Source organism: Rhinolophus hipposideros (assembly GCF_964194185.1).
Source record: "Rhinolophus hipposideros genome assembly, chromosome: X".
NCBI classification, from domain to species: Eukaryota; Metazoa; Chordata; class Mammalia; order Chiroptera; family Rhinolophidae; genus Rhinolophus; species Rhinolophus hipposideros.
Genome location: NC_138046.1, coordinates 5,532,024 through 5,555,148, shown reverse-complemented (window position 1 = coordinate 5,555,148; position 23,125 = coordinate 5,532,024). Strand labels below are relative to the sequence as shown.

Genomic DNA, 23,125 nt, shown 5'->3' with positions numbered 1-23,125 from the left:
TGATTGGGCAGATGTTTACATTTTACAAGTGCAAGATTGCCGGCTTCCATGGCCCTACTATACTCCACTTTCTCCCCTCAGGCCTTCCCTGCTGAGTGGGCCAAATGAACTCTTTCCCAGATTTTCTCAGTGAAAGGCTGCATTGTAATCTGGATCAGATTTTAGGTATGGTTCCTCTCCTATTAGATCATATATCAGAATTGGCTTTAAGGACAGAAGATTTCTAGGATTCCTACAGAATCCTAGATACACTCTGATCTTCCCTATCCTGCTGTTTTGAATAAACACAGTGGTGTAGTGTAGAGCGTAACATGGAATTAAAATGAGCTAAATGTACCAATAAAAGTTGGAGATGAGTGGTTGTGCATGAATCCAAGGGCAGGGCGACAATGTAGACTTTCAAGTCAACTATGCCTAGATTTAAGTTCTAGCTCCTCAACATATTTGCTTTTCTCGAATCATTTTCACATTTTTTGTCGATTCTCCATATTCTAAAAACATTTTTTCATGCTAGCCCTCCTTGTAATTTATATGATTATCTGTAATGATGACTTATCTTTGTTGCTTATGTTAGTTTAATCTGTAATGGTTTTATACTTTGCCTTATCTTCTCTCTCTAATCCACATACTTTCTAGTTTCTTAATTTCCTAATTTTTCCATTTTTAATTTGTACATTCTTATGCACATGGCCTTCATTTTATTTCCAGCTTTTCATTTGATTATTTCTTCTGTTTGTTGAATGGTAGGCTATTCTGGAGGAACATCAAATATCACCTTGTTAGCTTTCCATTGTCTGTCAAATATTTTCTAGTTCACCTTCATTAATAATTTGATTTATACACAAATACATTATTCTTAAATTATTTACCATTCAGTTTTTTTATCCATAAAGTGGAGAATATACCAACAATAAGCATGCATCTCCTTTTCACCTAACTTTGTTCTCTCCTTATGCTGTCCTATTCTGTTGCAAATAGGCCTCTTTTCCAAAACAATCTCAGAAAATGTATTCTGTATTTTGTAGATTATTATTAAAGATATGCTCCTTTTTTGAGTTAACTAGCTGTTCTTCCTTTCTCATTTTCATTATTTTTTTTAATGTAAGGTTCATATTAGTTGGTTTTTTTCTCTTTGCTTTTTTTGGGGGGGGAAATACTGGGATTTCTCCAGATCAATTGTCTTAAACTAGAGTGAGTTAACTACCTTTGGTTCCACTCTCTGTCTGCTTGTGTTTTAGTGTACTCTCCTTTTGATATCTACAGTAATATTTTAGCTGGAATAAAATTGTAGCAGTTTTCACTTCATATTACTGTACACTACTGATATGGCTTCTTTATCCTCTCCCCTCAGCCAGATTCTCTGGCATCACCACATCAGCCAGCTACCTGGTGACAGGTTGATTACATCGGACCACTTCTATCAGGGAAGGGGCAGTGTTTTATTCTCACTGGAATAGATACTTACTCTGGATATGCATTTTCCTTCCCTGCACACAATGCTTCTGCCCAAACTATCATCAATGGAATTACAGAATTCCCTACCCACCGTCATGGTATTCCACACAACTCTGCTTCTCATGAAGGAACTCACTTCACAGCAAATGCAGTGAGGCAGTGGGCCCATGCTCCTGGAATTCACTGGTCTTGACACGTCCCCCAACATCCAGAAACAACTGGCTTGTTAGAACAGTGGAACGGCCTTCTGAAGACTGAAGACTTAGTTACAGGGCCATCTAGGAGGCAATACCGTGCAGGGCTGGCACAAGGTTCTCTAGAAGGATGTTTCTCCAAAAGGCAGGATTCACAGGCCCAGAAATCAAGGGGTGCAAATGGAAATGGACCACTCACTAAAGGTAAGTAGCATCACTTGCCTTTAGTGATCTGTTAGCAAAATTTTTGCTTCCTGTCCCTGTGATCTTATGCTCTGCTGGCCAAAAAAATCAGTTCCAGGGGGATGAATGCTTCTGCCAGGAAACACAGAAATGATTCCATTGAACTGGAAGTTAGGACTGCCTCTTGGCTACTTTGGGCTCCTTGTGCCTGTGAATCAGCAGGCAAAGAAGGGAGTTAAGGTATTCGTTGGGGTGGTTGATCCTGACTACCAAGGGGAAGTTGGACTGCTACTCCACAGTAGGTAATGAAGATAAGGACTAATATGTCTGGAGTATAGACAATCCCTTACGGTATCTCTTAGTATTACTTATCATGCCTTGTGGTTAAAGCCAGTGGAGAACCACAGGAACCCAGTTCAGGCAGGATGACAAATGTCCCGTACCCATGAAGAATGCAGTTTGGGTCACCCCACCAACTAAAGAACCACAACCAGTTGAGGTACATGGTGAGCTCAAATGGAATACAGAACAGACAGTGAAAGAAAGTAATTATGAATACCAGATATGGTCATGTGACCAGTTACAGAAATATAGAATGTAATTGTCATGAATATTTCTTCATTTTTTATCACTATGTTTGTGAATGTGTGTTTGTACGTATAAAATATCTTGTTTTCTTCCCTCTCTTAGCCTCCTATCACATAACATACAATGTATTGACTTTATAGTATAGTATTTAAGTATTGTCAGCTTTACATCACAGTATTTAAGTTTCTGGATATCAAGGAAGAGAGTAAACATTACCTTTGCATCCTCTACTGGGGAAATGATTATTGCATTTTCAGTTGTATACAGGATATTTGTATCGTGTTAGGTCGAAGTGGGACCTTGTAATTGTCTTTTTTAGGAGTTTAAGTATGTTTTAAGGAGATGTGTCTGGGTGCCAAGTTGATATAGGGTGTATTTGTGATGGTTACTTTTATGTGGCACCTTGGCTAGGCCACAACATGCAAGGTTGACCAATAAAATTTGGTCAAACATTATTCTAGATGTTTCTGTGAGAATTTTTTTAAGTTAAGATTAACATTTAAATTAGTGGATTTTGAGTAAAGCAGATTACCTTCCAAATGCCTCATCAAATCAATTAAAAATGTTAATAGAATCACAGAGTTGTAAATACAGCCATCACCAAAATCAACTGAACATATCACCGCAGAAAGAAACCCCATACCCATTAGCTAATGTATTAATCTACTTACTGTCCTTACAGATTTAGCTATTCTGTATATTTTACATAAATGGACTCATATAATACATTATCTTTTGTGTCTGGCTCCTTTCACTTGGCATAGTGTTTTCATGGCTCATCCATGTTGTGGCATGTGTCACTACTTCATTCCTTTTTATGGATGAATAATATTCTATTTTGTTGATATTTCTGATCTTAATTGTCCGTTTATTAATAGATGGTATATTTCATTTTATGTGTAAAGAAACTAAAGCAAATAAATGGCTGGGCTGAGACCATTAAAAAAAAATGTTAATAGAAAAAGACTGACCACCTTAGAAGAAGAGGGAATTTGGCCTGCAGATGCCTCTGGACTCCATCTGCACCTCTTTTCTGGGTGTCTAGCCTGCTAGCCTACCCTGCACATGTTGGAATTTCCAAGCTTCCAATCATGTGACCCATTTCCTTAAAAATCTCTCTCTCTCTCTCAACTCGGTTTGCTTTGTTTCTCTGGAGAATTCTAATTAATACTGCTTGTATACCCAATATCTGGCTCCCTGGCAATCCCTGCCCCCACCTCCTGAATGCAAGGCATTTAGACCAGAGGCTTAAGGAGCATTTTTCTTTTTTCTTCTTTTTTTATTATCAATTGATTTATTTCTTCTTTGAATTAATATACCACATGAAATTAATATAAATGTAAAGAAACAAAAGCAAATTGGAACCTATGATGCAAATCTCAGCTAAAAGACATCTCTTAAACAATTTACTGATGACTACAAATCTTGATCTACAACAATGAAATTTTTCCACCTTGAGGTATTCTTTTTAATGATTTACCAAGACTGACCCAATAATAAATACCCATATCCAAAGGAGAAGGGTCACGTACCCAACCATTGGAGGATCAATCTATAAATTTTCTTCCTTTCCTTCCTCTCTTCCTCTCTCCCTCCTTCCCTCCCTTTTTTCTTTCTTTCAGTCAGGAGCATTTTTCTTAAGCCCAAATCCAAATAGTATCACCATTCACATTACAGAACTCCTAAACATTCCTGTCATAAGACAGTGAGGCAGGCAGCCAGCCAGGCCTGCACCTTGTTAAGAGGGTACCAGAACAAGCAGAAGCCCACGGAGCACGCACCCTTACCGGTTTTGCAATAAACGGCACTAGTTAGGCTTTTAGGACTCCAAAGGACCCTTCCTGGCAGCCAAGTGAGAATGCAGGAACGGTGGCTCAATCTGTCTCAAACTACTACCCTGTAGTTCCTTACCTATTGCTTCCACATTGTTGAAATAGAAGTAGAAAAGCATACCCAAATGTCCCACCCATTTTGAGGCACTTAACTCATAGTGACAACTGTCCCCCATGCCCCCCAAAATGCAAAACAAAAATCTACCCCCAAACTGTATCCTTAAATCTCACCTCAAAACATCAGTAAGGCATACTTCAGCCTAAAGTGCATTCTCCCAAAGCTAAATGACTGAGGATGAGATTATACTCTGAAGAGTTCTTGTTATCACTCTTGAAATTGTAAAGAAAATAAGACAGAATAAAAAAAATACAGCTAAGTCAGTTTGCGTGTAACATTTGGACCAAAAAGTCTATTCCAGTTAAGTAAGCGTTGCAGGAAGATCCCTACTACAAATAAGAGGTCACAGATATTACAGGTCCCTCCCAGGATAGAACCAGAAATGTGAATTCCAATGCACACCTGACACATCTGCGTTGACACCCCCCAACCCGACCTTGTACGGTCGGGTTGACACCCCCCAACCCGACCACACATTTGCATGGCAGCTCCCTGAGTAAGGACCACATTGCAAATGATCTGGTACACTCACTTTCTGGCGTGGTCCGCAGGCCGCATACTAGGCACACTGTCAATTTCAAATGAATGCATACACCTTGGAACTGAAAGAGAACATCCGTTTGTTCTTTCTGCCTCCTGACATGTAGATAAATAATTCCCATTTTAGAGATGAAGTAAATCTAAACCACAAGTGTGCAGTACTGGAATGGCTTTATCATGGACTTAGGGCTGTAGCGACAACAGTGACGTACAGAATCAAGTAATTCCCACAAACACATAGGGGGCGGATAAAACAGAAGAGAAATCGGATGATCACATATAGAATACACCCAGAAATTAGTCACGATAAAAACACCACATAGCTTAAGTATTTAGACAGAGCTGTGCAACTTAAGATCCATACCATGAAACAAAATGGGGGCGGGGCAGGGCGAGTTGGGTGGAGGAGGAAAGAGCTAAAAGAATTGTCATATTTATGGTGCAGTTTTGGGGAAGAGAGTTAAGTCCCCCACTCTGAGCCTAGCGTATTGTTCTTTTCTCCTACTATTGTGGAAAGAAGTCTTTGGGAGACAGGTAGCTTTCAGTCACTTAAATCCCTGTGGTGGCAAGAGGAGGAAGCAAACAAAGGTGGGATCCACATCCTTTATTTCTGTCCAAACGCAACGGCGGATGCGGGAGGTTTGCTAACAGGCAAGAAGTAGTCACTCGGCTAATGGGACTCTTCAGATTCCCTCTCCTGAGGGGGAGATAGTTTCTTGCAGAACGAGGTGAAGAAGGTGGTTCTGCTCGGCACTCAACAGTGGCCACATCTCCACCTGCAGCGACTTGACAGCTTCCGTGTCCTTTTCGTGGGTAGCCATGACCAAGGACTGGAGCAGCAGGAAGAGCTCCTCGGGAAGCTGGCCGCTGCTCTCCTGCCCGTGGCTGTCGAAAGCCTCCCAGGAGTACTTCTCCAGGGTGTGGGCATGCTCCGGGAGGAGCTTGGCGGGCGGTGGCTGCAAAAGCAGCAGCAGCAGCACGCGGGACACCTCGCAGCGGACCAGCACGTCCGAGAAGGCGCCCAGGGCGGCGGGAGAGGGCGCGGTCGCAGGGCCGGCGTTCGGAGGGAGCGGCGCAGCGGGCAGGGCGGGGCCCGCGCCGGGTCCGTGCTGGGGTCCCGGCGGCTGCGGCTGTGGCTGCAGCGGGACCGGCGGCGGCAGCGGCTGCACCGGGTGGCTGCCGTGCTCCTGCGCCAGGCGCTGCATGCGCGTGAAGACGGCCAAGGCACCGGTGTAGTCGCGCGCCAGCAGCTGGCAGGAGGCGGCGTCGCCGAGCGCCTGCAGTGCAGCCAGGGGCAGCAGAGGCAGCTGCAGCTGGGCGGCGCGCTGGAAGTGGCCGGCGGCGGCGGCCGGCTGCCCCAGGTCGCGCAGGGCGGCGGCCAGCTCCAGGCAGAGGGCGGCGGCGGCCGCTGGCTGGCCCAGCTGGAGGTGCAGACGCACAGCGGCGCCCAAAGCGCTAGCAGCGGCCTGCAGCGGCTCGCCGTAGGCGGCGGGGCAGACGAGGCGCTGGCGCGCGTCGCGCTCTTGCCGCAGGAAGAGGCGGGCGGCCTCGGTGAGCGCCAGCGCCTCCCCGGGCCCGTGGAAGAGCGCCTGCTGGCAGCGCGCCACCGCCAGCTGGCACCAGGCCGCGTATGGCAGGCACTCCTGAACGCGCAGCTCGCGGCCGAGCTGTCCGAACTGCTCGCCGGCCTCCGCCACGTTCGGTTTCCGCAGGAACCGCTTCTTCAGTTTGTTCGACACCTGGCGGTACCTGGCCAGGAAGTCCCCGGCCTCGGGGCCCGGGCCCGCACCGCCTCCCAGTCCGCCCGCGGACGCCGCCATGTTCGCAGCCCGAGCGCTTCTGCTGGGCGGACGTGCAGCCGCTGGCAGCAGGCTGGGACTTGCCCGGCATCCGTCTCGGGTCTGGCCGCGCCACCGCGCCCACTCGGGAGCCCAACGCCACCACATTGCCCTGGTGATTTGCAAAATACCGGGTTCCTGGGGCAGGGCCTTGCTTAGTGCAGGCTGCATATACAAATCGCGGATTCTGGGACTGGACCTGGCCTTGCGCCAGCTGTTGTTAGGTGGTGACTGCTTGTTAACCAAGGTTGCTATGGGCATCTCCTAACGTCTCTAATGGAACATGACCAAAATGAAACTTGTGATCGCGCGTGATCTTTATTCCGACTTTTCGTCTTTCTTTTTTCTTTAAAGGAAAGGCTTTTTATTTTATAAAAATTGCCAAAATTATGAATGAGGATAAAACCTGGCCAATAGAACGTGCTATAACATATAGTTATCAGATATATAATAAAAAGGTTATCCATAGAGGTTTGCCTATTGTCATTTAAGAACTGAAGAGTCCTTAATTTTACAGGCTCACATCTTCCCCAGTATTTCAGGCTTGTAACTAAATACGAAAAAAAAAGTTAACTTTGCATCTTTCTTGATTGTCCCCTCATCATTCCTCAATCTTCCTGTCAAAGCTGCTGCCCCATGGGAGTCCATGCCAACTGCTCTGTCCACCCCTCGATCCTGCAGCGCCCCGGTCACCATTGCAAGTTCACCTATCACGACGCCGCAGTCATGGTCTTGCGCTCCAACGCAAGGAACTTTATCCTTCTGGGGACTTTGCCAGGCTCTGACTTGCTCAAGGGCAATGGCGCAGCCTTCTATAAGTCAGCCTCACCCCCCACCCCGCCAGCCTCTCCCACCCAGGTCCACCCCCTGCACTGTCACCATGAGAGACTGCTCCTCTCTCATCCCTGACTGCAGCCCCCAGCCCCCAAGCAGACACCCCCCGCCACCCCCATCCATCCAACGAGTTGTCCCATGAGCACCTCCCACACAAAGTGACTGAAGAATGCACATGGGTTCCTTTAAACAATTTATTGATTTTTTTCAATGACTCTGCCCAAGGCATAAGACAGGCCCAGGCTGCCCGGGATGTGGGCAGGCCTGGTGGTGCCTTGGGGCTGAGACCTGGGGACCCAGGTCGGCATGGTGGGCAGCTATTGCTGAGGAGGAGCCACCTGGGAGATGGTCGTGCTCCAGAAGAGAGTGCTGAAGAGCGCGTTGTTGTGGACTGCCATATCTATCATCTCCGGAGTAATACGCCTCTGACCGCTGCTCTGGGCCTCATTGCCCGCCAGCTCAAGGATCTTGGCGGTGAGGTACTCGATGACCGCCGCTAGGTAGACAGGTGCCGTCGAGCCCAGGCGCTGGGCGTAGTGGCCTTCTCTCAGGACACGTTCCAGATGGTTCACTGAGAAGGATAGATCAGCTCTGCTGGTGCGGGAGCGGTTCTGCCTCTGGCGACGAGACGACCCTCCACGGCTCCTTGGCCCCGGCATTCTCGGCGTTGGGTGCGCTGTCTCCGACCGGCCTAGTTCTGCGGTGCAGTTCGGTGCGGTTCGGTACAGTTCAGCGAGATGCGGTAGGTGAAGTAAGGCGAGAAGCGGTGAGGTGAAGCGGGACGAGGTAAGGTGCAGTGCGCCAGCCAGTCCCAATCTCTAAAATGGCCGTTACTCGGGTTCGTACTGTGTATCCTAGCAACACAGAACGGCCGCTCATTGGCTGAGGTGCATTCTGCCTGGCACGTTCATTGGGAGAGACCACTGCTTTCCCATTGGCCCCCGTGGGCCTGGGCCTACAAAAAAACGGGCGCTGCAGCAGCCCGCTCACCCTGCTCACTGGAACCGCTCTTTGAGGGAACTGAACTTTATACACTGGACGGAGTTTTGAAGTTGGGAAGTGAGAGTCCTCCAACTTTGTTTTTTTTCAAGATTGTTTCGGCTATTTTCATCCCTTGCATTTCCATGTGAATTTTAGGATCAGCTTCTTACAAAGAGGCCAGGTTGTATTGTAATAGGCATGGCATTGATTCTGTATATTGCCTTTGGGACTGTGGTCATTTAACAATATTAAATGTTCAATCCACTAATGGGATGTCTTTACATTTCTTTAGGTCCTCTTCAATTTCCTTCCACAATGTTTTACAGTTTTCAGAGTACAAGTCTTGCAAATTTTTATTAAATTTATCCCTCAGTATTTTATTGTTTTTTGATGATACTATAAAAGGAATTAATTTAACCTCATATTTGGATTGTTCAGTTGCTTGTGTATAGAAATACAACTGAATTCCTGGTCAAGATGGCAGAGTAGATAAATGCTATGCTTACGTCCTCTCACAACCACATCAAAATTATAACTAAAGTACAGAAAAAGCATCATTGAGTATCACCTGAAACCTAGCTGAAGCAAAGCCCTACAACTAAGGACATACAGAGGAAGCCACCTAGACGTGGAATGGGCTAATCCCACACCCAAGTGTGACCATTAAAAATGGGAGGGATGGGAGGCGGCTGGTTAGTGTAGTTGGTTAGAGGATGGTGCTGGTAGCACCAAGGTTACCAATTTGATCCCTGCGTGGGCCACTGTGAGTTGTGCCCTCCTTAAAAACAATGGGAGGGTTTCTTGGCTGCAGAGGTCCTTCTGGAGGAGGGAGGGGTCATAGCATTCCACCAAGCTCCGCAGCTTAGGGTTTCAGTGCCGGGAAGAGAAGTCCCCTTAACTTCTGACTGTGAAAACCCCCGGAGATTGTAGCTGAGTGACAAGAAGGCGGCTGCAGCCCCAGGCGATCCTCTTAAAGGATCCACAAATGGAGTTACTTACTGACGGACTCACTCACTCTGAGCTCCAGAGTTGGGGCAGCAGCTCGAAAGGTGCCAGGAACACACTGGGAGAAACTGAGTTGTCTAGCTTCAGCGCAAGGACGGGAGGGGCAGGTTTCTCCCAGACAGAGGAGCTGGCAGAAGCCATTGTTATTTTTGTTGAGCCCTCTCCCTTCCCAGCATGCAGATGCAGGTGGCTGCCATATCTGAGCCTCCATCAACATGGCTACTACTGGTCATTCACCCCACCACCCAACTTTTGGGCACATCCAATCAGCTTCCAGTGGCTTTTCCATACAAACTACCTGCCTTAGCTCATGTTGTACACTTTCATAAAATCTCACAAAGGTTCAGAAAACCCAAACAAGCAGCATCTGGCATTGGCATGTCCTATACCTCGGGCTGAGCAGCCCTAAGCTCAGCACTAGTGACAGCCAGCTTTGGTTCGTGGCTTGGCCTCTCAAGGCACCTCCAAGTACAGCACAGGCAGTGGCCATCTGTGGATTGCTTTGTGGCTCATGCCAGGTGGCCCCAGGCAGGGCACAGACTGTAGCTGATTTTGGCCAACAGTGGGTCCCCTGCCAGGAAGCCCCAGGGCTGGCATGCCTGCCTCCCAACTTTGGACTGAGCCAGAGCATCACCTGGTCATCTCCAAGGATGACACACTCAAAGAGGAGACTGTACAGGTACCAGAACCCTGCTAAAGTGAATCCTGCTCTATAGGGTCATCCCCTGCACTACAGCTCCTCCACTGTAGTCACAGCCAGCCCTAACAACCAATGAGCCCGAGGGTCAATCCCACTCACTGACATGGAAACAGCAACCAAGGCTCAACTACAATAAGAGGACACACAACCCACACAAGAGATATACTTGGAACACCCTGTTCCAGTGACCAGGAAGCCTGTGCAACTGGGCCCCACAGGACACCTACTACATAAAGCCACTTCTCCTAAAAATGGGAGGCATAGCAGCTCTACCCAATACATAGAAACAAACATAGGAGGCAGCTAAAAATGGAGAGACAAAGAAACATGTCCCAAATGGAAAAACACACACACACACACAAAAACAGAACAAAGCTCCAGAAAAAGAAATAAGCAAAATGAAGACAAGCAATCTACCAGGTGCAGAATTCCAAACACTGGTTATAAGGATGCTCAGTGATCTCTAGGAGAATTTCAACAAAGAGATATAAAACATAAAAATGGGGAAAGAAAACATAAAAAACAACCCGTCAGAAATGAAGACTACAATAACTGAAATGAAGAGTACACTAGAGGGAATCAACAGATTAGATAAAGCAGAGGATTGATGAGCAATTTAGAAGATAAGGTAGCAGAAAACTCCCAATCAAAACAGCAAAAAGAAAAAATAATCCAAAAATGTGAGGACAGTTTAAGGGGCCTCTGGGAAAACATCAAGCGTACAAATATTTGAATCATAGGGGTACCAGAAGGAGCAGAGAGAGAGCAAGGAATTGAGAACCTATTCGAAGAAATAATGATGGAAAACTTTCCTAACCTAGTGAAGGAAATACACAAACAAGCCCCGGAAGCACAGAGAGTTCAAAGCAAGATGAACTCCAAGAGTTCATCCAAAGAGACCCACACCAAGACACATTATAATTAAAATGCCAAAGGTTAAAGACAAAGAGAGAACCCTGAAAGCAGCAAGAGAAAGACAACTAGTTACTTACAAGGGAGCTTCCATAAGACTATGAGCTGATTTCTCAACAGAAACTATGCAGGCCAGAAGGGATTGGCAGGAAATATTCAAAGTGATGAAAAGCAAGGACCTACAATAAAGATTACTCTACCCAGCAAAGCTATCATTTAGAATCAAAGGACAGATAAAGAGCTTCCCAGACAAGAAAAAGCTATAGGAGTTCATCACCACCAAACCAGTATTACAAAGAATCTTAGAGGGACTTCTTTACAAGGTAAAAGATAAAAAAATATGAATAAAATGGCAATAACTACATACCTCTCAAAAATTACTTTCAATATAAATTGATTAAATGCTCCAATCAAAAGACATAGGGTGGCTGAATGGATAAGAAAGCCAGACCTATACATGTGGCCTACAAGAGACTCACTTCAGATCGAAAGTCACACACAACTGAAAGTAAAGCAATGGAAAAAGATATTTCATGACCCTGAATGCAAGGGGAGACAACTAAACACTTTGGCGGCATTACTGAAGAGAAGAGCTAAAGGAGAAGGTCCAGTTTTGGGTGGGAAGACTGGTTCAGTTTGGAGTAGCTCAGATTTGAGATGCCTGTGGGATATCCAGATACAAGTGAAGGATAAATGGCTTGGGAGTACAAGAGCGAGGTCAGGACTGGAGGAACTATCCTGATGACTCTCAAATCTGTATCTCCAGCCATGACCTCACTCTTGTAGTCCCAAGCCGTTTATCCTTCACTTCAACGTCCCCATCCAGGGTAAAGTTCAGTTCCCTCAAAGAGCGGTTCCAGTGAGCAGGGTGAGCAGGCTGCTGCAGGCGCCATTTTTTTGTAGGCCCAGGCCCACGGGGGCCAATGGGAAAGCAGTGGTCTCTCCCAACGAACGTTCCAGGCAGAGTGCGTCTCAGCCAATGAGCGGCCGTTCCGTGGTTGCTAGGATACACAGTAGGGACCTGAGTAACAGCCATTTCAGAGATTGGGACTGGCTGGCGCACTGCACCTTACCTCGTCCTGCTTCACCTCACCGCTTCTCACCCTACTTCACCTACCGCATCTCGCTGAACTGTACCGAACCGCACCGAACTGCACCGCAGAACTAGGCCGGTCGGAGACAGCGCACCCAACGCCGAGAATGCCAGGGCGAAGGAGCCGTGGAGGGTCGTCTCGTCGCCAGAGGCAGAACCGCTCCCGCACCAGCAGAGCTGATCTATCCTTCTCAGTGAACCATCTGGAACGTGTCCTGAGAGAAGGCCACTACGCCCAGCGCCTGGGCTCGACGGCACCTGTCTACCTAGCGGCGGTCATCGAGTACCTCACCGCCAAGATCCTTGAGCTGGCGGGCAATGAGGCCCAGAGCAGCGGTCAGAGGCGTATTACTCCGGAGATGATAGATATGGCAGTCCACAACAACGCGCTCTTCAGCACTCTCTTCTGGAGCACGACCATCTCCCAGGTGGCTCCTCCTCAGCAATAGCTGCCCACCATGCCGACCTGGGTCCCCAGGTCTCAGCCCCAAGGCACCACCAGGCCTGCCCACATCCCGGGCAGCCTGGGCCTGTCTTATGCCTTGGGCAGAGTCATTGAAAAAAATCAATAAATTGTTTAAAGGAACCCATGTGCATTCTTCAGTCACTTTGTGTGGGAGGTGCTCATGGGACAACTCGTTGGATGGATGGGGGTGGCGGGGGGTGTCTGCTTGGGGGCTGGGGGCTGCAGTCAGGGATGAGAGAGGAGCAGTCTCTCATGGTGACAGTGCAGGGGTTGGACCTGGGTGGGAGAGGCTGGCGGGGTGGGGGGTACAAATTTGAGAGTCATCAGGATAGTTCTTGAGGTCGTGGATGTAGTGTGATCATGCAGGGAGAGCACATAGAGAGAAGACAGAAGGGAACCAAGGACAACTTCTTTTAAGGGGCAGGCAAACAAAGAAAAAATTCTTGGTCAGAGACTGGAGAAGTGTCTGCACAGAAATAGAGGGCTGCGAGAGAATTGCACCAGAAGGAGAAGGGAGCAAGGGGTCAGAAAGAAGACAGAACAGAGCAAGGAGTGGCAAACCCGGGAAAAGCTGCTGAGTTCCAGAACAATAGGCATTAAAACGTACACACTGAATTGGGCAATGAGTGTTGCTCGGGACCCTGACAAGAGCAATTTCAGTAAAGGGGTTGCAGGCAGCAACCAGGCCAGACTTGTACTAAAAGCTAATGGGGAACTCTGAGACATATCCTTCCAATACCTGGCAGCAGGATAAATTTCTGTATTAGACAGAATTGGTCAGTACATCACTCTCAAGCAAAGTTTTCTGCATGCCTAGTGGATTCTCATACAGAAAACATATTTCAGTGTGAAAAGGGTTGGTCTGGGGGCAGCAAATTATCCTACTTTTCTTTCGTCTTAGAATGTCTTGATTTCCCCTGCTTTCTTTAATTTCACTTTGTAGAGGATTCTGGTTCTTTTTCTTTCACCACTTGAGAAGTGTCACGCTACTCCCTTTTGACCCCCTTGGTTTCTCATGAGGAAACACTGCCATTCTCCTTGCTTTTCCCATACAAAGGTGTTTCTCTCTTGCTGCTTTCAAGATTTTTCTCTAGGTCTTTAGTTTTCAGGAGTTTCACTGTGGCATATGTTTCAATGGATTTCTTCAAGCTTATTCTTTTTGGGTTTCACTCAGTTCTTAAATCTGTAGGTTTATGTCTTTTGCCAATCTTGGAAAAAATTCAGCCATCATTTCTTTGGATGCTTTTTCAGCCCATTCCTTCTCCTCTCCTGTGGTATACCAATGAGACAAATGTTGGCTCTTTTGTTATATTCCAACAGGTCTCCGAGGCTCTGTTCATTTTTCGCCCATTTATTTGGGTTCAGGCCACATGTTCTGATCAGCTCTCTATGGTTTGTGGCTTACAGTCAGTCCGATTTTGAAAGACTTTGCAGTGCTATTGCGTTTGGTTAAGCATGATCAGCAATTTGGGAGCTGGCAAGGTCTAGTTCAGTCTCAAAGTCTTTGCTATGTTGTATAGGAAGACATCCATGAATGCACAGCTTGGTGCTGAGCCCCAAAGTTCATACACAGCTTCCTGGCTTTATGTTCCCAAGCTCCTCCCTTTCTGCAATCTCCCCAGTACTTCTTGCTTCCCTGAGCTTCCCGTTTTCAATCTTCTAGGTGGAAAGTTGTGACTTTAGTTAACCTTTGTCTGCCACACACTTCCTGTGCCTTTGCCTTCTTCTGGTGTCATACAGTGAGAAGACCAAGAGGGGAAAGAAGTCATGTGTGTGTGTCTCCATCCTCTTGGGATCACAGCGCCTATAGTCAGAGAGGAAGGTTACCTTCCTTCAGAGTGTTAGGTACCTCAAGGCCTCTGCAGCTGCCACTATCACTGCTTTCTCTGTCACCACCGCTGCTGCCACAGGACTGCCTGTGGACCAGAACATAAGAGGACAGAAAAAAGAAAGAAAAACTGGGGATTTCCTTCACGCTCTGACTTACCGTGTAAGGAATGACAGTTCTCAGTACCCATCCCTCTCAAGTCAGAACTAGAGCTGTGTCCATAGCATTGCCCACTTCCAACTTTCAGGCTATGCTAAACTGGGGATATGGATGGAAAAAAAGTGGTGAATTCATCGCTGTTTTAGTGGTACTTCAGATTGCAGTCTTCTTCCCCAATCTGCCTGCTTCTGTTTGCTTTCCAGTCCTCAAATAGCTGTTCCATGACCGTGTCCATGTTTTATAACTGCATTTAGTAGACCATTCTTGCTCCATCTTTACCCAGAGCCAGAAACATTCTGTAGAGTTTATATTTTACTTTTACATTTAAATGGAACCAACTTGTTTCCTTGTAAGTGATTGTTTTTTTCTGTGCCTAGATTCCTGGAGAATTCTTTCTTAAAGTGCCATAACAAGTAGAATATGTCTCAGTATTGATTGTCCTGTATCATCTTTCCTGGAACTCTCTCATACTGTATCTGTGGATATTTTTCTATTCTACTTATTAGGTTCTTTACTTAAGTCATGTAAATTATCTTAATGCTGGCTCAACAGTATTGTAATCATCTAAAGTCCTTCCTCCATGTTCTTATTTCAGTTTTTAAGCATGTCTTGTCTGTGCTTTGCCCTTCATAGTTTATTTCTTTGATCTGCTATATGGTTCTTTGCATTCTGTTGTACATTGTTTTTCTTGTATATTGCTCTTCTCTCTCTCTCTCGGTCTCTCTCTCTCTGTCTCTCTCTCTCTCTCTCTCTCTCTCTCTCTCTCTCTCCTGCCCCCCATCTCTCGTAGATAGTTATCATAGTTGCTAAACAATTATTCTTTTTATTTCAATATTGGGAAGCATTATCTAGACTTTCTATTTGCTCTAACATTGTGTGAGTGAATTCTTTGCACACTTCACACCTTATTATCTCATAGCTGTAGGATTTAAGGGCTGGATATTTATTTCAATTTACTTTTTCTTCTAATATCTTACTAAATATCATGTGCTCCACTCCAGCCATGCAAGGGTGTAGCCTATGTAAGAGTTAGCTATTATTATTGGTTATCATTATATGCTGCAAACTTCTTATTTAATAATCACAAATTTGTTACAAAATCCTGTGAGGCAGGTATTTTCCTTATTGTACCCATAAGCTATGAGAGGTCAAGCAAAATTACAGAGTGGCAGAGTCTTTACATGCTGCCTCGTCCAAGGCCTCTATTTCCAACTGAAGAAGAGAAAACTGAAAACCAAACTGTAGTTCAAAATAGGGGAGGTACATGCCTCAAGTCATTTGGTGAGTCAATATCACAACTGGGCCTACAATTCAGCAACAGGGGTCTTCTTTTCACTGGGTGTCACATTTTGGCAGGCATCAGAATCCCCCGGAGGGCTTGCTTAAACAGAAACTGCTGGGTTCCACCCCCAGAATTTCTGGTTTAGGAAGTCTGGGATGGGTACTGAGAACTGTCATTCCTTACACATTTTCAAATGATGCTGCTGATCTGGGGATGCTGCTTTGGCAACCACCACAGTACACCATAGTTCATACATCTATTTCCTACTCATCATACACTGCACAGGTTGTGATTCCCAAAGCACTTGTACAGAAATGGGAACCAGTGATGGAAACTAAAGAAAAATATACAGCAAGCAGCAAGAAGGTAGGATGACCAACAGTCCAGCTTTGTGTGAGACTTCCCTAGTTTTAAAACTAAATTCTGCAGCCCACGAAGGCCCTCAGTCACAGGCAAACTTGGGTGCTTGGTGACTCTAGATGAAAGTGAAAAAAAATCAGTACCAGTTAACTTCCAACCACAGAAGGACATACAAAGAATGTGGGAATTTCTGGTGAGTTTGTTTGAAAAGGACTCATGTCATTAATTAATTCTTCTTCTAACAAACGTACATTGTGAAGTGACTATATTGGGTATTATGAAACTGCTAGGTACTGCGCCCCTGGCCCTATGAATCCCATCTCACCAAATCAAACGGTAAAAGTTACCCTGCTGGGAGTTTCGTAGACAAAGGCCCATGCTTACATTCTCGGGGACACCAGAAAGACCTATAGAAAAGAAACATCTCACATAGAAAGCTTTCAGTGCATCATGATCAGCACTCAGATAATTCTGTTTCCGAAATTTTCCTCTGAAGGGAGTGCATTATAGAAACGTTTTGATTAAAAATTTAGGCAGGTACAACATGGATGGATCTAGAGAACATTATGTTAAGTGAAATAAGTCAGAAAGAGAAAGACAAGTACCATATGATCTCACTTATATGAGGAATCTAAAGAAAAGAATATGTGAATGAACTAATCAGAGACAGTTTTGAGGACACAAAGAAAAAACCGAGAGTTGTTAGATGGGCGGGGGGCGGGGGGGGGGGTTGGGGATAAGGGGAAAGGTGAAGGGATTGGGAGGCGGCTGGTGGCCGCAAGATGGCCTCAGGGTTTTCTGGAAATTAATTTGGGGAACTTATTCAATAATGTTGTAGGGGTTTTGTTGGGTATCCGATGGGCACGCGTCCTATTTGGGAGACCACCTCAGGGATGGTTTGGATGCCTGATCGTGGCGTTGTGCACCAGAGGCTAAACATTAATGAATGCCAACTATAATTTTATGTGTGTGATGTGATGGCTGGGTGTGAGGTCCGAGGGATGGTGGGTGGGGGGAGGGGGGTTCACAGTGTGAGGGATGTAGATGGTGGGCGTCTAAGTATTACCTTGTCTTGTACACCTGAAACTAATAAAAAAATAAAATAAAATAATAAAATAAAATAAAAAATAAAAATTTAGGCAGGTGAGAGTGAAACAATGAATAAAGGTCCCAGGGGAGACAAAAGATAAAGGGAGTCCTTCTGTAAGGGGGAAGAATGATCTGTGTCCTTATCTCTCCAGGGTCATGAATATGTCCTTTGCTTGTTATGAATCAATGCTGACCTCAGTTATAGTGTAATTTTCAAGCTTAATTTAGGCAAAACTTCAAAAAAGGTAAATATCCTGATGAAGATTAATGGCGTCATATTTTAGGAGTATAAAATAGGAGAGGTAGAAGATTGCATGTTAAAATGCTGTTGCTTCTGTTCTGATTGCTAAAGACTACACTCTGTAAGCCCCAAACTTAATTTCCAATCCTTTGACCTAAAAGGAAAACACACTTTGTGGAAGACCCCTAAAGATGCCTATTTATTATAGTACAAATAAAATGCAGAAACATTGTGAGAACATATCCTGGAACACTGGGTGGGTCAATAAGATAATGTATAAACTACTAACCATAAACTGAGAACTCCTTGAAAGCCTCAGATTAAGCTCTATCCTGTCAGAACACTGACTTTTCTTTCCTTTATGTCTCCTCCCCTCACAAATAATGCTTGTTTTCTCTCTTGTGCATATCCTAGCCTGGATTCTCTCTCATCATTCTACAGCGGCCAGTGCAGTTATCGTACAGCTTCACTTTCAATGAAAGCTGGGGGAAAATAAGCCTCATACCTCTCTGTCAATGTTTCTCTCTCTCTCTCTCTCTCTCTCTCTCTCTCTCTCTCTCCCTCTCTCTCTCCCTCTCTCTCTCTCTCTCTCTCTCTCCAGATATAAAAGGAAGCCATTAAAAATAAGAGAAGCAAGATATTATAGTTAACTGAGTCAAATTTTGGCAATTAACTTGTAAAGTATTTTGAGGAGAGGGGGAGAAAGAGATCACCAGAAATGGATGAAAACAGATTGCATCCTAAATTCCATCAAAAGCCAAAATACAAGTTTGGATAGTAATCTCTAGGTCTTTGGAGGCACATTGTTTATCGTGATGAGTTCCCTGAACAATCTGACAGACTAACCCTCTGCACCCTCTCTTGCATTTTGTGTGTGCATGTGTGTGTATATTTGTGTGTATTATCATATATGACCTTATAAGTCTCTAAACACTTTTTGCAGTTATCCCTTACAGAATCACCAAACTTATGGGTTTACTCCACAGGACCTATTGTGATTTCCTAGTGTAGCTCCTTAAGAGATGACTTGGATGGAGATATCCCTTCTAACAAGATAAAACACTATGTTTGTATTCAGTTTCTACCTTATAACTTAGGTTGTGCTATCAAGCAAATCCTACAGTATCTGTAGTTCTAGGAGACTGTAGAGAAAAATACTGGGTTTCAGCTCAACTAATCCACAGGCCTATGGAAAGGCCTCAAGGCATCGTCCAGCTCACTGGTTCTCAAAGTGTGCTCTGAAGATACCTGGAGGTGTCCTCGACACTCTTTTAGTTGGTCTGTGTGTCAAAAACTATATTTTATAACACAGTACAATGATATTCGCCTTTTTCAATCTCATTATTGCACAGAGGACTTTTCCAGAGGCTATATGCCATGTGATGACAGCATCTCTCTGATAGCTGAGGAATGTGTGCTTTTGTATTATTGCATTTTAAACATTCTCAGCCTTAATACCTAATACAATCAATATAAATTGATACAACCCACACCTAAGCATTCTTTAGGGGTTCTCAGTAACTTTTAAGATGTTAAGGTGTCCTGAGACCAAAATTTTTGCAAACTATTGCTTTATTAAGACTTTGTTATTTCTAGAACACGTCTCTCTAACTGATCTAGTTGCGCCAAACTTTTACCTAGTGATTATTACTGTTTCCCCACCAATGTGGAGATCATATTTCTGAAGTTTACTCACCAAAATTACATCAAAAGTTCTAAAAATCAAATGAGCTGATGTTATAACTTGGGGAAGAGAGCTACCACCCTAAACGGCTGACAAGATAACTCAGAGGCCTTTCTCTGACAGTTTTCTCTATTAGGGACATGGGTGGCTTCTGTTTCGTGTGGTGAGGTAAGGAGACAATTTGAAGTAGGTTTTGACATGATCTTATTTTGCTGATATGAAATTTTGGTAGTCAGGGTGTCAGGTATGTTCATAATCCCAAAGCTGTCAATTTTAAGCCTGAAGCCCCAAGAGACGAGCTGTGTTTAATATGTCATCCCTTGTTAAATAGCAGCCACAAAGTTGACGATAGTCAGTGAAGGATTCCCTGCCATGTAGGACACACCAGTTATCTATAAATAGGACCTGTGAATGGGCAAGAAGAGAAATAAACACCATCAGAACCAGGGCAGACCAAAGGAACCCTAAGTCAGAAGAGATTATGAAAGTAAAGCTTTATGTTGTTCTCTGGTTACATTCCATGAGGTAGTTTTCTTTTGAGATTAGCCAAACGATTGGAAAGTATGATGTGCATAGCTCTGTGGTGGGCTAAGTGAAAGTTACAAAGGTCACAGTAGGTAATAGGCCCCACACTTGAGAAGTTCATGCTTCTTGAGTAATTGTTCTCTTATCAAAACTAATCAGATAATTGGTTTCTTTTTCTTTTCTTTCTCTTTAATTCTTATTACATACTTTCTCAAAAAGTAAAACTATTCACTATGTTTTATGCTAAGCTGAAGATATTCTTCATCCAGAGGAAATATCAAGAGCAAAAAAAGAGAAAGGAATCATAAAGCTGGAAGAACCCTTAGGGACTATCTATTTCAATCCCCTCCTCATACAAATAGTCACTGAGTGATGCCTAGATATGGGGTGGGTCCTGCTTCCAGGTCCTTTAATGTAGCAAGACCAGAGCCAACACCCACGACTCTTTTTTTCCTTTGCAAGATTGCAACTCAGATTAAACAAGTACCCATTCGTCACTGCTTCAGTATAACAAGCTTAGTTGACATCCTTAGAGTTTGGCACCCACCCTGCCAGGCTTTAGTTTGACCCAAAACTCATTCTCAGGTCTCCTCAGCTCTATTGTTAGAGTCCGATGTGCTGTATACCAACGATGGACAACATCATAAGGTACAGTATTGATGACAGAACGATCATAATTGTTGTACCTACGATGAAATTATGAGAAAGAAAGATCTCTTCATACACATGTTAAAGAAAGATATCTGTTGTTTATTGAGCAATTTTACATAAGGCTTTCCCTATATTCATTACTTGTCCCAAAGATGAGGTGACAAGTCAGAGTTCTCTCAGAAGTATAGGATTGTAGAGAGGAACTCCACTGCCTATTGACTATATTTTGTTTTTCTTTGGAGAAAATGGGCGTAGGGGATAGAAGTGTGTTCTGGCTGGCTTCTCCAATCTTGGGATATAATGTTTTATCTAAAGCACATGCCCTTTCAAATTCCACAGAAGCATTAGGGAAAGATCCAAGATTTCTTCTCACCAAGCTGAGATGCACAAGAGAGGATATACTAACAAAGCTTTCATTTTAGCAGGATTACTTATTACTTCTCTGGTGTTTCCCCTTGTGGGAGAAATCCCAGCTATAGTCAAGTGCACATATTATCCAGGGATCTTCACTCATTCCTCATTCATTCAACCCTAACATTTACTGTATTTTGCCATGTATAATGCATACTTTTTTGCCCAAATTTGTGAGGGAAAATAAGGATGTGCATTATATGTAGGTAGTACTAATCCCATATCTATATAAATATTTTTAATTCTTTTATTTATGCTTATGAGTTAAAAGTGTAACTCTAGAAATCAATAACGATATCCGTATGTAAGATAATACCCTGGATTACGAGCATCAGTTTTGTTGAACTTACGACATACTTGCAATGACGAAGAGTTCTTGGCCTTCTATGATGCGTAACTATCATAAATTTGTTACTCGTACATAAAATTTCTTGTACCATAATATGTTAAAAAATAAATGCTAAAATTCCTTTATAATAAAAACACAAGTACCTAAATGTAAACAAATAATAATTTTAATTAAAAAATTTTAAAGAAAGATTTTTTTCCCCCTGAAAGTTTAGGCCAAAAATGTGGGTACGCATTAAACACAGGAGTATCTCATAAAGGCAAAATACGGTACATGAACACCTGCTATGTATTAGGTGGTGCATCAGGCATTAAAGATACAGTGATGAATATAGCAGACATGATCCAAGTCTTTGGGGAGTTTACTAGGTCCTTTCTCTATTGAGAAAGATAGATGATGAACAATTAAGAAATACATAACTAGTTATAGATGCTATGATAAAAAATAATGTTATGTAATAAAAAGTGACTGGAAAGTCTATTTCAGATGGAATGTTGGAATTTTTTGAAGAAGTACATTTGAGCTTGTACCTGTATGATAAGAAACCAGCAATGTGACAAGCTGAGGGAAGAGTGTTCCAGGCAGAGGGAACAGGAAGTATAAAGTTTTGGGGGTAGAAAGAAATTTTATTATGTTTGCAGTTCAGCAAGTTGGCATTGTGGCTGGAGCTGAGTAAGCAAGAGGAATAATGGTAAGAAATGATGTGGAGAAGGTAGCCATGGGTCAGATCACGTATAGCCTTGTATGTCATCGTAAGGACTTTGGATTTTATTCCAAGTTCTATGGAAAGCCACTGAGAAATCTTTGTTAAGATATTGGACTTTTTTTTAACCTAAGGCAAATTAACTTTTTACAGAAGTACTGTGTGTGTGTGTGTGTGTGTGTATACACATATATATTTATATATATAGTACACAAATCATAAATTTTGATAAATCTTTCATGATGTGAACATATCACTAGTGTCCATGTCAATAATAGATCAAAGCCCAGAACACTCTCTTGTCCTCTTTCCCATCTTGTCCCCCAAAACCAGGAATAACTACCATCATGACTTCTGTCGCCAAAGATTAGTTTTGCTTCTTTATAAAACTTTGTATACATGAAATACTACAGTAAGTACTCTTTTGTATCTGACTTCTTTTATTCAAAACTATACTTACGAGATTCACCACTGTTGTTCTGTATAGCATTAGTTCACTTATCCTTAGTGCTGTATAGAATTTTATTGTGTGACAATTCCACAATTTATTCATCTATTCTACTGTTGATGGGCATTTAAGTAGTTTCCAGTTTGGGGCTATTACAGACAGTGCTGAAGGTTTTAGTCCATGATGGCAACACAGGAGGCTCCTGAACTCACCTCCTCCTATGGACACACCAAATCTACAGCTACACATGGAACAATTCTCTCTGAAAGAATCCAGAAACTAGCTGAGTGACTCCTAGACATTGGGCAAATGAGAAAAAAAGCCACATCAAAATGAGGAGGAAAAGCTGAGACATACCGGCACCTAAACTTGTCATAAACCCCACCCCTGATGCAGTGACATACAATCAGGAGGGAAGTCAACTCCCAGTTTCTCCCTGAGGAGTGAAAGGTTTCAACCCAACATATAGCGCCCCAAGTTTGAAGACTTCCACTTGAGGGATGGCCCCCAAAACACCGAGCTTTGAAAGCCAATGGGACTTGCATCCATGAGGCCCACCAAACTATAGCAAATAAATACCAGTTCTTAATGGGCTTGTGAGCACTCCCCATGGCTATCGCAGGCTGAGCACAGAGACAACAGACAAAAACACCCAT

The 23,125-nt window shown here is 44.0% G+C and overlaps 4 protein-coding genes across 4 annotated transcripts in view; 1 reads left to right on the top strand and 3 right to left on the bottom strand.

Moving 5' to 3' along the window:
* Positions 1-1,104: 1,104 nt before the first annotated feature.
* On the bottom strand, positions 1,105-6,866 carry LOC308494305 (40-kDa huntingtin-associated protein-like). The gene has a single exon (XM_081041944.1). It carries the CDS (start codon positions 6,854-6,856, stop codon positions 5,594-5,596), a length of 1,263 nt encoding a protein of 420 aa, XP_080898070.1. The 5' UTR covers positions 6,857-6,866; the 3' UTR covers positions 1,105-5,593.
* Positions 6,867-7,899: 1,033 nt separating this feature from the next.
* Positions 7,900-8,241, bottom strand: LOC308494493 (histone H2A-Bbd type 2/3-like; the record flags this gene model as incomplete). Its single annotated transcript, XM_081042262.1, has 1 exon — positions 7,900-8,241. One exon carries the CDS (start codon positions 8,239-8,241, stop codon positions 7,900-7,902), a length of 342 nt encoding a protein of 113 aa, XP_080898388.1.
* A 4,139-nt stretch (positions 8,242-12,380) lies between these two features.
* Positions 12,381-12,722, top strand: LOC308494492 (histone H2A-Bbd type 2/3-like; the record flags this gene model as incomplete). The annotated part of the gene is made up of 1 exon (XM_081042261.1): positions 12,381-12,722. The coding sequence occupies one exon, from the start codon at positions 12,381-12,383 to the stop codon at positions 12,720-12,722; it is 342 nt and encodes a 113-aa protein (XP_080898387.1).
* A 6,933-nt stretch (positions 12,723-19,655) lies between these two features.
* Positions 19,656-23,125, bottom strand: part of TMLHE (trimethyllysine hydroxylase, epsilon) — a gene marked incomplete at its 3' end in the record, with an annotated part of 61,988 nt that continues 58,518 nt past the window's right edge. Inside the window, exons 7-8 of the mRNA XM_081041945.1 lie at positions 20,455-20,593; positions 19,656-19,787 (exon numbers count right to left, since the gene is read on the bottom strand). Of these exons, the coding sequence (XP_080898071.1) occupies positions 19,656-19,787; positions 20,455-20,593 (271 nt within the window). The remainder of the gene's footprint in view (positions 19,788-20,454; positions 20,594-23,125) is intronic.